Source organism: Trichoderma reesei (assembly GCF_000167675.1).
Source record: "Trichoderma reesei QM6a unplaced genomic scaffold TRIREscaffold_21, whole genome shotgun sequence".
Taxonomy (NCBI): Eukaryota; Fungi; Ascomycota; class Sordariomycetes; order Hypocreales; family Hypocreaceae; genus Trichoderma; species Trichoderma reesei.
This window is the reverse complement of record NW_006711168.1, coordinates 308,243-323,831: the sequence shown is the minus strand read 5'-3', so window position 1 is coordinate 323,831 and position 15,589 is coordinate 308,243. Positions and strand designations below refer to the sequence as shown.

The window sequence follows — 15,589 nt, the reverse complement described above, 5'->3', positions numbered from 1 at the left end:
ACTGTACGTCCTCTTGCTCTCTTCGGGAGGGACCGTAACGTTGTACTGGCCATGAGGGAGGGGGGTGGTTTTGCTTGGTGCTTTACCTACCTAGCCTTCCATGCTTTGTTCCGTTGGATTTGGCTCCGTGCCTCCCGCTCCTCCTGAGATTCTCTGGGGGTTAATTGCCTCTGGTCCATCCAGGCGCAGCACGTGAAGAGGAGCACAGCCCGGAACGCGAAATCTTACCCAATTTGAGGGCTTTGTCCCCTTGTTCTGTCTTTGTTTCTCCTCCTCTTTTTTCCCCGCGCTATCAGAAAGGGTCGAGGTCGATCAATTCGCCCCTCAGATATGGATAGTATGGGGGTGGCGAGAGAGGAGTATAATAAGACTACTGGGGGATCTAGGCCAATGGACTTGTCGAGATGCGCTATTGCCTTTTAATTCGTCGCGGGTCGTTGGCCAATGCTCTGCTTGGAATGTGCTGATTGGGTGGAAATGCACAACCACGTGAGCTCTGACTCGATATAATTCTGGCGTATCAGACGTGGGATATGGCAGCTCGTCGGTACCTCGGCTAAGAACGACGATGCTCAAACAACAGAATGAGAATCTCTCAGCACGACGATTGCAAACGGCCGCGCTATGCGATTCGAAAAACAAAAAACAAAACGAATAGACGCTCGCCGTGAGTCATTTGGCATTGCGAGTCCTTTTCAGCCCAACATGACCAGCCCGAATTATGACGAAGCACCAAGAGTCGGTTCCGGTGCCTTCATTTACACACACGCCCCGTGTGATGGCCCGTGTGAATGGCTGTGATCGGGCTGTCAGCGGCGCCAAAACGCCTTGACGTCGCGCCAAGGGTGTTTTCTTCTTCAGTCCAAGCTCTAATAATTACCCCAGGTGTTGTGATCTGGAGTTGACGCCGTCGGGAGTCCGTGCTGAGCTGCGCGCTTGGACGATGTTCTGTGACCGTGGGGGGGAAGAGAGAGAATCCTCCTTCAGACGAATGTGAGACGGGGTGGGAAATGTTTTGGACCACTTGTGAGACGGCGTTGTTCTTTCATCTGGGGCGTGTTGGGGGTTCAATCTTGATTGATGCTGTAGATGTGATGCACGCTATGGGTGACTGCGTTGGTGTGTAGAACTGGGTGGAGGATCGGTGCTGTGTGATGTCTGATATTGGTGATGACGGTTGTCCGTGGAGTGCTAACGATGGCTTATTGGGGTCTTTTGCGTGACTGTGATTGGTGTGGATGATGTGATGACTGTTATTACCATACGATCGAGTTAGATGCTGAAATTTCTCTGTGATGGAATTTTTTTCATCCTGGTTCCTGGCGTTCAATAGAAGTGAATCTGACCTGCCACTGAGCGAGATGTGTCCTCGTTGTAGTTTTCAAGAGACTATCGTCTAGCGCATACAGATGGATTGGTTTCGATCCATCCATCAATCGTCTATCATCATATAAGACTTTCTTGACCTCCACTAAGCCCACATTGCTTCTCAAAGCTCCTTTGCCAACAGTCTACGTGCACGTAGTCCGATAGCTTCAAGTAAAACAACCCCTTCTATCACACTGACAAAGCTGTCAAAGGAGTACGGTGATAGTTATGCAAGTGAACACGTTGATAAAGAAGGCGTACATATGAATGCTTGAAGGAGGTCTGCGAACTTGATGAGTGAGAACGGGGACGGGGAGTATATACGTAGTATGATATGGAAATGGCCCACAGCTCCCTCGTCCGTTGCCGAGGTGCGATAGTCATCCCACTCAACTGCTCAACGGACTTCGTACCAACCCTGGCGTTTCTGATGGCGCCGTCCTGGAACACATTCTCGGATCTTGTGCAGTATTGGGGATTCTAGTCAACATTGCAAGAGAGTGACGATGGCAACTCTATATCACAATTACTCAGTCCAAAAGTAGCCCCAGGGGAATTGCGGCAAACCATGTCCATCTAGGCATAGCTGTGGCTATCATATACGTTGGATACTCATCCTTACGAGACTGAGCTTCCTCCCCTATCTCCGAGACGTACCTATGTAGAAGCGAACCGGCCGACATGAAGCTTATAAACGAGTGACAGAAGCTCGAATTTAGAAAAAAAAAAAAAAACCCTTACCAATATCTCTCACAAGACCGTTTGTAGACCATGACGGCTCAGACATGTCTTTGACTCACTGCCAGTTGAGCTAAGAACACTCACAACCGGCGTAATCACCTTCAGAGTACTCGCCTTGTCAATATCTACGTTCACGAGTCTGCGTTTATCCTTCTTGTTGCTGACTTGTACCTGGGTAGAAGCGAATTGGTCAAGCTTGCCAGGGAGCGGTGGCAGCTTGATATCGAGACACGGCGCCGGTAAGTAGGCTTACAAGAACCTTTGCAAAGGATATACATCTAGAAGTATACGCTGCTATTAAAATGCCAAGTCCTCATACTTGTGAGATAGAAGGATATTCTGATATAAAGACGAAGGCAAAGGCGTCAATATAGTAGGGCCTTTGGATATTACCATGAGTCCTCCTATTCGCACCGTAGCATATCTCTATCTGAACCGTAGTGGTCTAATGCACAGGGAAAAAGTCCCAGGAACACATGGCCAATTCTATCGCCGCGAATCTATTTACAGTATGAGTTAGTGGGAAGCTTGTCTTTACACATGGTAACTCCACAACCTCGGAGCCGACCTCATCGCTGCTGACCACCTTGTTACAGCGCGAGATTACCAACAGCACTTATATCGCCACAGGACCAAGGGAGCGGCCGCAGTAGCAAGCAGTAACTGCAGCAATAGAGGCAGCAGTAGAGGCAGGGACAGCCGGTCGATAGAGAGGCAAGGAAAACGCTATATCTGAACAAATCAACTTACCTTAATTCCCTACTTGTAATGTCTTACGCCCTCTTTGTTATGATCTTAATGATAATAATTGCCAGCATACTACACTGTATTCCAGTGAAAGTGTATGGGAACTCGTACTTAGAGGGTTGGCCTAGTTAGTGGCATAGACCAACATGGTTCCAATAGAGGTCCGGTACGGCGCAAATAGGAGGACCCATCGCTATATAGGATGATGGAGCCTCCGGATAACATAAGAAGGGATAACTGAGTCTCGTCAGCATCACGGACATGTACATAAGAGCTCCTATAGAATCTTACAGAGAGCCTTGTTCGCTATACTCCGAACCTTCAGAGGTACCAGTTCTGTCGATGTTTCGGGGTCACTTGGCCTGAAGGGCTCCGACGCCAGCACATATTCTGCAGGACTGACGCTGGATTCTCACCAAAACATATATGAACTTGGGAAGACGAAATCAAACTTCATGGCATATATCTAAGCGCATTAAAGTGACTGAAACAGACAGCGAAACGAGTGGATACAACGATACCCTGCAGGAGAACACCTTCTTTCATTGAGGAGGGGGAGGCAACTGCACAGCAGAACGAGTGATGAACTCTGTAAACTACTAGGCCACTGCAGGGAGCGTTTTGTGTGCAAATGAGTGAGAAGTAGTCCATATCAGCACAGGGAATAAAGAAGTCGAAACAGAAAGCGTGGTTTCTGAGACGTGCTTCCATATTGGGTTTCGAGAGACAGGTACACTAGTCTCCAAGACTTGTTCAAGCAAGTCCCTCTCGATTTGCTTTGTATTAAACTGTGAGCTATCTCACTAGAAATGTACATCTGTGAAAGTCGGGACAGTCTTCGTTTCAGATAGCACAAGTATTGCCGCGCAAGTACAATGGCTTCTCGGTCTTCCTATCTTTGATGACATGACAACCTTTGGTACCAATCCTACTACTCGTAGTAGATACCTTCCGTTCGCTTTACATTGAACTAAGAAGACAAGGAACGAAGATGAAAGTCTGTCATACCTCCTCATGACCCAAGCGAGACCGGAAATGCCAGGAGCCGGATGGTTCAGGAACCATCGCTACACAATGTCTACGGGCTGGGCAAGGGTGGCTCGGTCTTATACTATTCACTTCCCTGATCTCGTTCACTTGAGCGTCCCTCAATACTCTCCGCTCTGGCGTGACACCAACGATAACGACAATCCCCAACCTCCAGATAGACCCTTGTTCGAGAATGTTGAGTGCCGTTTCGACACGGCAGAGTATTCCTGATATCGCTAATCAACTATTCAGTGGGGTATTGAATGGGAAAGAGGAGTGACGAGCAGTATGAGACTTCATTCTCACACCACACCAGCACCCGCGAGACGCTTGCATATAAGCATTGGCTTCCTGGCTCGTATGGGAGCATAAAACGTGGCGGTGTCATGCTCGATGGCATCAAGAAAGCATCCAGCAAGTGGCGTGTTGGCTTTGTTAGTTTGAGCCACCGAGTATGACAAAGACGATTCCAGGGGTAAACGAAAGCCAAGCCCAAAAAAACTGCGTCACAAGGTCACAGTTCGACAGGGTGCGGAAAGAAAAGCGAGGCTAGAGCCATATATCCAAGGGAAAACGTTGCCGTTGGGCCTCAAGACTGCCAAATCGAGTGAAGTCGTTGTTGGTCGCCCAAGAGGACCAGCGTGGTCGGCGCCTACGTCTCGCGCAGGTCATCACCGCTCCGTGGTCTGGATATAGCATTGGCTTCGCTTGCTGTTATTGTGACTTGAAAGGCCTTCTCTCGAATCCTTCGGGGTTCGTGTGCTTGTAGGGGTTTCGGAAGAGGTGGGTACGATGCTACAGTGGCAGCTTTAGTCTACGACAGCTCAATTGACGCGGATGAGTAGACTTGCAAGTGTGGGAGGAGAGGAGCCCCGGGATGGGAGACCGATGATAGGGCCACGGTCTGAACAGAGCTCCAAGACATTTCAATGTATGTCGCACGTGTGCCCTGGGGAGCTCGTCACTGTGTACGACGCTGAGGGCAAGGGACGAGCGGACGAGCTTTGGTCAATGGGCGCATGGGGACGCCATTTCGCTAAGAGAGCGGGCTATGGTGGATGGGTTCTAATAGCCGTGGCCGCACCGGGGGGGTCTCTTGCCATTCTGCAAGTATGTACTACTACTTTGTGATGATGGTTGATGCCTGGGCACAAAGCAGTCGGCGAGATGAGATTGCGGAGTTGGCGGACATGCGTGCCGGAGGCATTGAGGCTCGATGGATGGTGAAAAGTTAGCGCGGCGAGGTGAGAGGACGGGGAGCTTTGAGGCTAGTGGGAGATGGAGAGGAGATGGATGGAGTTTCTGAAGAGGATTCGATCTGGGGTCGTGGTAGGAAGATAGTAGGATGGAGAGTGGCCGTCTCGAGAATCGTGTGATGCTGCAGTGACGGGGGGAGAGTCATGCCACGGGTTCCGAGGCTGCTGTGTGCTTTGAGCTGGTAGTATGTACGTACGGAGTACTGTAGGTATTAATGTTAGTTCTATTCGTGATGGTGCATAGTATTACTGTAGTTTGAAGCATCAAGACATGGGCTGAGACACGGCTTCTAGGTGACTGTAACATGGAGCAGTTGCAAGGACCTCGGGATGGATTGCACCGGTGAGCATCACCTACGGAGTACAGTGCAGTGCAGTCAGTGCAATCAATGCCTGATAAGATATCCGTACAGAATATCGTATGTAATGACCACTCCCTCTCATCGAGCACCACCACCTCCATCGTTCCCATCGCCTGCAAAAGCCGTGACAGGTCCAGCAAAAAGGCCTGAGCGAGTGAAGTGAGGCTTCGATCCCTGATCCCGGCCAGCAGCCTTAGCGGCCGGGGTCCAGCGATTGGACCCCTGCAGGCAGGCGTGATCAAGCCGCCGATTGGTCAGCCTGCGCCGCGCACCTGCATTTGGCGCGCCCAATCAGCAGGCGCGACACACCTCGGCGCTTCGACAGCGCCTGCCATTGAGTCTCTGGGCTCGGGCGCCCCACTCTGGACCGCAGCCCCAAAATCCCCAGAAGCTCCAGCCATGCGTCTTTTGGGCGCCACCTCTTATGAATTTGCCTGGATTGACTTGGACTCGACTTGATTTGACACGACGCGACAAACGAGCAGCGACAGAGTACATGCATGCGGGTACGAGTACATGAACTGGCAGAGCTGGAGATTGTCTTTACATACGGTGGCAAAAAAGCAGCTGAGCGCCTCGTTCCCCCCCCTTGAGGCGAACACACGAAGCGAACTGCAACTGACATCATGAAGCAACTGCCCGCCTGTCCATTGGGTGATGCCCTCCCTCCCCTGGCCAACAATATACGAGCATGCCGCCCTCCAGAGCTCAACGACCGCCTGTCCCCTCGCGGCAGCCCGGTATCACAAGTATCACGGCGAACTGCAAGGTACCGTTTCAAATCATCCAGACTGCAGCATGCTCGCACAGAGGCCAGATCGCCAGCGTGGAACCACCCCGATGCAACGGTGAGAGGCGCCGCAGGTCGGGGTAAAGGCCGTCTACTCGCTCCCATATGAGGTGTCAGACGTCGCACGACGACTCATGTGCAGCAAATCGCGCTCCGTCTTTGCAAATGCGCTCTCATGCGCAGACGGACGAGACATGGCATACGGAGTCAAACGCTGCTTCAATTCCAAGTCTTTTCCTGCCCTCCAGAGACTCAATGGCCTATGAAGCTTCTGATAGGCCCGTCACCAATGTCTGGCAAGGGTCCACGGACGACCTGAGAGGCTAAGCAGGGGGGGAGGGAGGGCCGTCTATAGGGAATTCTGCTTCAGCGGTATGTACATGGGCCGCTAGCGCGTGTACATCGCCCGTCTTCAATCCGCCCGTCTCGAGGATCTGAGCCCATGATTGCTTGCTTGCCAGTTCCAGTCGACCATGCTGCGAGGCGACCAGGAATCGCCATTGCCTCTCCGCCGTCTTCGCCTCATCAATGCCTAGCTGGGGGGGGCCCACCACGGCCGCACGCGCGTAGCAGAGAGACTCAGAGCCTAACCCATGGCGGCTCGCTGGGACGAAACGGAGGGAGAGGGAGGCGGGAAAAAAAGAAGAAAAAGAGAAGGAAAAGAGGGCGCCTGGACCTCGCTCCAAACCATGACAATGGCAGCGTAGTAGCACGCTCTGCTCGGTTCCCGCAGTCGGTAGCGAGAGAGAGAGAGATACTACCTCCCTTCTACCGCTACCACAAAGCCGGACTTCGCCAACCGTGATGCTGCAGATAGTCGAAACATGGGGCGCCGTGCAACAAATCTTGGGAAGCACACCGGGAGGTATCTGGTCGGCCTGCGCATGTACCTGCGCTGCTTTGACGCACATTGGCCGGTCTTTAGCTGCCGGACCGTATCCGCTCCATGCCAAAGACGGCCGTTTAGCAGCTTCTGCACTCTAATTTTATATGGCAGCCAACCCCATCCCATCGACAGGCCTCAATCAGGCCGCATAGGCGCCATGCTCGCCTGGCTCCTCTCCATCGGACCCATCACACCCTAGCCTGCTCTTATTACCTACCTATCCAGCCCTCCTCTTCAACCTGTCCGTGTCCATCAAATACTGCTGGCAGCTTGCCTTCACCGTGCGTGAGTGGTGCGTGTCTCTGGGTACCATCTGATTTAGCTTGTTTGTACGTCTGTACAAGTACCAGGGAGCCGTCTTGCACCGGGGGCCCGTTACTACTACTACCTAGTACTGCTGCTGCTTCTTTTACTCTCTCACTCTTCCACTCAACAATCTTCCCTCTCTCTCTCTCTCCTCTCTCTCGCTCTGTCTGTCTGTATTTCTCTCTCTCCCTCTCATCATCCGAACTTGTACACTCTCCCAGAGCTTCTCGAGGGCAAGAAAGGAGAATAAAGACGGCCTGGAAACGGAGCGGCTTGAGCAGCTCTCTTTGTTCCCAACTGCGTGACCAACCAGCCCGCATCCCGCATCCCACATCCAGCCCAAACCTCTCCTGCATCCGCCTGCATCTCCCATTACGCCTGATCCTCCAAACAGGAGCATCCCCTAGGCGGTACGAACAAGCGCCGAGCTAATCAGATCAGCCCCTCCCCTAACGCTCTGCAGCACATCACAGAAACCCGTTGTCCAAGCTTGCCCTTACATGCAAAACCGTGACGCTGCCCTCTTCCGTTAGGCTGCTCAGCCTTCTTCCCTTTTTCAACCTCATCTCGTTGCTGTAGCCTGTCACGACCAAGTTCCTGCATCTCTGGGAACATCCTCCACGGCATATCACAGCTTACATCTCGCCCGGCAATCGACCCTCTTCGACGCTCCCGCCTCCACGATACCAACAACCTCCACCATCCCCGTCGACGGCCCGAACGGAACCGGTCACCTGGTGGATTGCAGCGCTGAGCCTTGTGTCCGGGAGTGGGCAGTAGCAGGGTTTCATGTCATGATCGATACCTGAAGAGCGCCGCAGCTTGCCGCCACCTTGTGGACTCATCCCTCGACAAGCGTTCTCGGAAGAGGTCTGACCTTGGCTTGGCGACAGGATTGTGACACCAAAGCCGGTACTGTCTCACGAGCTTGGAGGGGCGGAACAGTGCCCTCTGAGCTGGCTCGAGGAGGAGGCCGTCTAGACCGGCCAATATAAGCTTGGGCCCGACAGATTCGGCCGTCGAAACACATCGAGAGCAAACCGCAGACATGTCTTCCACATCTCACATCCAGACCGTCTCCAATCGGTCCGGCAAGTCGTCGACCGCTCGGGGCCGCCCAGCGCCGCCCGAGTTCGCACAGATGCCGTCCGCCGCGGATCTCAAATACTTCATCCCGTCCGCTGCCACGGCGTCCATCTTCCTCTATGCCCAGGGACCAACGATAGTCTGTTGCCATCACGACACGCTCACCATCGACCGGAGGTTCTCACGCCATGTCGACGATGTCCAGCTGCTTGCCGTGGATAACCAGAGCGACATGGGCGCTGGCCGGTTCGTCGTGAGCTATGACGCTGGCCAGACTGCCATTGTGTGGGATCTAATGACGGGCGATGAGATTTCGCGTTTCGTTTCGTACGAGACGCTCACAGTCGCCGCTTGGATGCGGAATGGGAACGTTGCTTTCGGTGAGCGGAGCCAGAGATGCCCCCCCTCCTCTCCTTAAGCTGGTGACATGAGGTGGCTAACGGATTGGGCTTCCAGGCAACACACAGGGAAACATCATCATGTTTGAACCTACTACATCCGAGCATATCTCGGCTCGGACGCTAGACCAGATTGCAGTGACAGCATTAGCCCCTTCGTCTGACTGCCGGACCTTTGCCATTGGTTAAGTTGGTGTTCGACCATGAATCGAGAAGTCTGTCGCGAATGTGCCACGGCGTACTGATTCCATCCGATGTAGCTACCAGAACGGATCTCTCTTGGTCGCAACTCTGCAGCCTCGGTTCACCATCTTACACAACCTGACGACCTCGAGAGGGCCATCGCCCATTGTCACCCTCGCCTGGCACGCGTCCTCCTCGAGGCAGAAATCAGACATGCTGGCCGTGCAGACGCACGATGGCGACCTGCGGGTCTGGAGTGTGGCCAAGTCGTACAGCGCCGAAGATCCCGCCAAGGTCGTCAGGGTGCTCCGCAGGAACGAGAACTTCCTGGCTGGGCCCAATTGGATGGGGTGGTCCAAGAACGGCCGCATCATCCAATACTCGGACTCGTAAGTCCCCTATCAAGTGGACACAGCCTAAGCGCGCGGCCTCCCGCTTCTGCTGGTTTGGTTTTTTGTTGTGCTGACCTCGTTGTGCAGGGAAACGTTTTCGTGGGACGTGAGAACCAAACATGTCACAAAGGACTCCATCCCGACCCTTGAGCATGTTAAAGGCCTGGCCGTCTATGGCCCAGGAGCCAGTCTCTTCACCCTTGGACCGAACAACACCGTGCAGCAGTTTGACCTCAACTCCCCAGCCATCATGGTGGCAAACGTGCAGCACCCCGCGGGCGTCCTTCCGCCATCTCCACCCACCTCCGAGGAGACAGGGGGCAGGTCGGTGCACTCTGCCACGACCATTCATACCTCGGAATCCGAGTCGAGCTCTGTCCCCCTCGAGATGGGCATCTCTGAAAGCGATGACGACCACCTATCTCCTTTCCAGCGGTTAGCAAAGCGCAATGCCCCCGAAGCCAGGCACGAGGTGTACGATACAGGCAGCGCGGCCTCTAGCCAGAGCGGCGTGTCATCCTTGTCAAAGTCTTCGGCCAGCTCTCGTACGCCTGGCAGGCAGGCCAGCTCCCTCAGGTCGCGGGGAATGACGGAGGGGACATACATCTCCGCTGGTTCATCCATGAAAACTTCGACAGTCGGCCAGCGCGAGGCGGACAACTACTCCATGGGATACACACTCCCTAGCACCAGCGGCCCATCATTGGCGTCGTCCCGGTCCAGGCATCGGCCCTCTCGCCTCAGACACGAAGTACCGAGGAGTCCTGACGAGGCCAACGTGCAGGATCTGTTCAAATACACTCGCTCGCGGCTCAGCGACCTCCCGTACAAGCACCCGATGCCAACGCAACGATCTCATCCTACCAATGACGATTTGCGCCGACAGATGCTCAGCACTATCTTTGGCTGGAACAAGGAAGTAGAAGACCTCATTCGAGACGAGATGAGTCGCTATCCCGCAGGGTCGGCGAACCGAATCTTGCTAGCCAAGTGGCTGGGCGACATTGACGCAGACATCATGGCCGCGGGTTCCCAGAACATGACTTCCCAAGACTGGATGCTGCTGGCACTGAGCGGCATTGGCGGCCAGGCATCCCAGCACAAGCTCGGCCGGGTCTATGTCCAGCGCCTGCTAGAGAATGGCGATGTCCATGTTGCGGTGACGATTATGCTTGGGATGGGCGACTATAACGATGCCATTGAGGTCTACATCTCGCACAAGCGGTATATGGAGGCCCTCATTCTCACCTGCGTGGCTTTTCCCAGCGTCTGGGAGCGTCAAGCTGCCATTGTGCGCAAATGGGGCGAGTGGGCGGTCAAGCATGGCCAGCAGCAACTGGCAATTCGTTGCTTTGCCTGTACCGACCAGGAGTCCTCGGAGCCCTGGACCTCTCCATCGGCTGCCCAGCTCAACTTCCAAAACATCACCCCGAGCATCCCCGAGGTGCTGAGCCCTCCGCTGTCGCCCCCGGGCATCCAGAGGGGCCCCCAGCGCAGCGTCGCCAAGGCATCGGCACTGAAGCTGATTACGTCCTTTGGAGATCCCACCCAAAAGGCCAAGTTCTACTCGCAGGCTGACGGCGGCCAGACACCGATTGCAGCTGGAGTGACGCCCATTGCCGAGTCGGCCATCTCTCCGGGAGGCGCCTATGATCCCGCGACTGCGTTCCTCCGGCCGTCGGGCAACAGCAGGTTCAACACGCCAACGTCAGCCCGCCCTATCGGTCAGGGCTTCAGCCGCGGACGGTTGCCCTCCATCGGGGAAGCCAACAAGCCCCTGGATAACATTGCAAGCATCGTGGACGCACCCCAGAAACGGCCGAGCCATTCTCGCAAGTCGTCCGCCCCTCAAGATAACATGGCGACCGGGCTCGCCATGCAGCGCGCTGCTACGGCCAGCCCAATGATGATGAGGGACCAGTACCAGCGCGCCGTGCAAGGGTACGGAGGAGAGCGACCGCCGTCTCCCGACCATAACATCATGAGCAGGCTGCAAGAAGTCCATTCGGCACAGCGAAACGGCTCCCGTGACCGGATTCCTGCTCACCTCAGCCTGCAGCTGCAGACGATGCAGCCGCCATCAATGGATGCAATGTCTCCTGAGCAATCTGGCGCCTCATCCGCTCGCTTCCACTGGCCGTCTCGTCGCCGCGGTACTGGCCCTAGTTCCGCATCAGTGGCAGGTTCCATGACATCCACCTCCAGCGCTGGTCGGAGTCACAAATCGAACGCTCGACAAAGGGATGATTACATCCATAGCCTGGAAGCGGCTCAGCACTATTCCAGGAGAGCTGGAAGTCGGACCGGAAGCAAGGAACGGACACGAGACGCGTCCACCGGCCGCCACGCCAGCCGAGAGCGACGAACCAAGTCGCGCGACCCTTCGGAAGACCGCGGTAGGGCTTCAGCCAGATCCTGGACAAGGCCAAAGCGATCGCCCACATCCCCAGTTCCAATGTCCCCCGAAGACTTGGCCATGCTGAGCAACCGGACATTCGACAACTCCGTGGAACCCCTCACGATTCGAAAGGCGAGCGTGGCGAAAGGCAAGACCAGCGGGCGGACATCCAGCCGCGGAAGGGGTGGATCAGTACCGCGGTCACCGCCGTCCCCGGTGCCGCTGTCGGCAACAGCCCTGCATTATCAGGGATCGGAGGACGAGGAGGACTTTAGAGCAGCCATGCGGGCGCAGGAAGAGTTCAGGGCCAAGCACAGCCGCAGCGTCGGCCACAACGTCAATTCTCCCGCCGTAAGCCGGCGTGAGCATTCGGAAAGCCGACGAAAGGAAGCGACTGAGACTCGAGAGGCTGCACCCGTGGTCTTGAGCCAGACAGTATATGGACGAGCCGCTTCCACCGAGCACGCCGGCGATCTGAAGAAGATGAAGGACGAGAGACAGCGGAAGAAGGAACAGGCTGCGCGAGAGCTAGAAGAGCGTAGGAAGTCTCTGGCCAAGCGACAGCTCGGTCCCCGAATTCCCCATCCAAGCCAGATCTCTCCCGGGAGACCGCCGGTTCTGGTAGAGGCCGACGACGAAAAGCTGCCGGATGATCTGCCGCCGCGCTCTGCAACGGAGCCTCCGAGAGCGGCGGAGCCGCCGAGGAGCATGTATGCTCAGAACAGGCCGCAGATTGGCCTGCCTGCCACTCCCAAGGCGATGAGGCTCATTATCCGGTCTGACGAGAATCAGTACGAGGATCTCCCTGCTCCGCCGGTGCCGGCGACGTTTTCTCAAAAGTATTCGCCGCAGAACTCACCCCAGTACTCTCCAAAATACACGTTGGGCAGTAGTGTTTATGGAGAGGAGCAGAAGCAGCAGCAGCAGGGACAGCAGCAGCAGCAACAACGACAACAACAACAGCAGCAGCAACAACAACAGCAGCAGCAACAACAACAGCAGCAGCAACAGCAACAGCAGCAGCAGCAGCAACAACAACAACTCTTTCAGCAGAAAGAGGAGGAGCCGCCGTTGACACTGCTGCCATCGACTGTCTATCAGCTGCCGTCCACTGTCTACCAACCGCCGTCTCGCCCCATGATTCCGCGAAGCATGTCGGCACCGATCCCTGATGAGCCACCTCACGCAATTCGATACGGGAGAAAGTCGAGTGCTAACGAGGGCAGAGGCCTCGACGATATTGTAGAGACGGAGTGGCGTCGACAAGTGAACAACCTGGTGCCGCCTCCACCACCACCTCCCCCTTCGGCTCCCCTGACTTTCCTCAAGGAGCTGCAGCATCTAGCCGTGCCGCCCCCTCCTCCGCCAGCACCGCTGCCACACGTGCGACGCCAGCCGCCCGTGGCTGGAACACTGGCCTCGGGCATGATTGAGATTGTCATGGACGACGACGAGGCAGAAGAGCCCATGTCGGCTGCTCCCAACGACGGCAAGGTGCCGGTGCTCGCCCAGCCCGAACCCCCTGTCAAGGGCCACAACCGCGGTCGCAGCCTCGGGGAGGGCAGCCTTTCCGGGCGTAGGACCAAGGCGACGGAGCGCCTCCGCTCGGGCAGCCGCAGCCGCAAAGGATCCATCGGCGTCATGTCGCCCCCTCTCGAGATGTACGGCGGTGAGGGCAATGCCAACTCGCTGAACCAGCTCAGGTCGCCCGTGGCGGGCAATCCTCCGCCTGTGCTGTATGACCGGGACGCCATTCGATCGCCCATTGAGGGGCATGGCCGCAAGATGTCGATGGGGCTGCACGAGAACGGCATGTTTTAGGCTTGGGTGGGCGACTTGTTGTGTCGCACAAGAGGTTGGGGCCTATTCGGTATTCGCTGTCAGGCTCTTCTGCGATGCCTGCATACGACGCCTGCATACGATGCGTTTGTCGCCATGACTTTGCTTGCTTTCATTGGCTCTTTTCTTTTCTGATCGAGGAGGTTTCTTCCCCCCGGTGTCTGGCATCTGTGAGCATGGGACGATATCCTGTGTGTCCCTTCGGGGGAATATCTCTTTTCAATTCTGATATTTGGCATGGCCATTCCTTTGTCTTCTCTTCGTTCGGTCCATCAATTCTAAAGCCCTCCCCCCTTCCTTTCCACTTGAGGAAAGAAGAAGCTGTCTTACTTCTTATCCAAGTGTGTTTTAGTGAGCATGTGCAAAACTGGGTGCTGGGATGCTTTCTCTTCATTTGCTTTGGCAACGTCATTATGTCCAGGGGATGGTTTTTTTATGGAATGGCGGCTTGCAAATACCATGCAAGCTATGTATATCCCGGCTTGAAGACTCTTTTCTCGCTTTCCTTCACTGCATCTTTTTTTTCTCTTTCTTCGATTCTTTATGACTGACGACGGGCACCTCTTTTTCTTTTTCTTTTTCTGGGCGGAGGTATAAGAGAAGCAAGTAGGTGGTATGCGGAAGATGGCGACGTCTCATGCGGTGGGAGGAGGCAGAGGAGTTGATGCAAAGATGATTGCAAAAGGGTGGGAGCGTGCAGAAATGAAAAGTGAGGGAAAGGAGAGATGCCGGGCAGGGTTAGCTACTATTTTATACAAGGCTGCCTCGCGGCACACTGGTTGGTCGAAGGTAGCTAATGAGATTGAGAGGTGTGTATTATGGCTTGCCCTGGTTATGGTTGTGTGTGCTGAAGTGTGTGTGTGTGTGTGTGTGTGGTGGAATGCAGGTTGTTGATGGCGAGTAGGTACATAATACCTAGTGCTGGTGCTAGTGGTGGTGGGTTGGTGGGTGGTGATGGCTTCAACTCTGCTGTGGAATGTGACGGATGGATCGAGAGGGAGGGGTTCAACTGTGTGTTTTTCACCACATTGCCGCGATTTTGACCTTGATTTGTGCATCTAAGCTGAATCTCGAATGACTGTTCTATCCTCGTATATTTTTTTCATCAAGCATTATCATCATGATCAATGTGCAAAAGGAAAAAAAATGCGAAAAAAAAAAAGAAAAAAAAAAGGTGTTGGCATTCTCCGTCCCACCACCCCAACCCACGCCCTCCGCGATCGTAATCCAGCCCGCCACGCGACGGGGGAGAGTTCTCTGCAGAGTGAAGCCTCCCTGAAGTGTCATCTCCATTGCTTAGGGCCACGGTAAAGTGTTTCCGACATCGTAAGTTACCTGTACGAGCGGGCGGCCACCGCGGCGTTCGGGCTGGGCGTCGAACGGAGGGGATCTGACGGGGGTGGGATTGGGGAGTGGCGGGCCTTTGTGCGAGAGCCTTCACCGTTTGACCATTACAGCCGTTGGGAGGAGATGAGAAAGTCGTTTATATACCTTGGCCCCGGCCTTGGTGTGGGGGGGGTTTTCATTAGTGGGTGGGAGTGCTGTAAGGTGTGCTGTAGCTGGTGCTGTAGCTGCTGGTGCTGGAGATTTGATAGCTTCAACCTCTGACAGCGACTACTAACCTTACATGCAATCATGGCATCGTCGCCCAATTGACGCGCCCAGGCTCGTCTCTACTCGTTCGCCTCAATCTCTACAACCGCTGGAGCGCATCGTCACCAGCTCTGCGTAGAATGGCCGGCGCCACTTGATTGACAGAATCTCCGTCCGCCTTCTCCCCCTCTCTCACTCCCACCAAGCTTCCACGG

At 55.0% G+C, this 15,589-nt stretch overlaps 1 protein-coding gene across 1 annotated transcript; it reads left to right on the top strand.

Moving 5' to 3' along the window:
* Positions 1–8,626: 8,626 nt before the first annotated feature.
* On the top strand, positions 8,627–13,763 carry TRIREDRAFT_67350 (uncharacterized protein; the record flags this gene model as incomplete). Its single annotated transcript, XM_006968172.1, has 6 exons — positions 8,627–8,710; positions 8,846–8,951; positions 9,028–9,153; positions 9,307–9,541; positions 9,632–12,836; positions 13,005–13,763. The coding sequence occupies 6 exons, from the start codon at positions 8,627–8,629 to the stop codon at positions 13,761–13,763; spliced, it is 4,515 nt and encodes a 1,504-aa protein (XP_006968234.1).
* Positions 13,764–15,589: the final 1,826 nt, after the last annotated feature.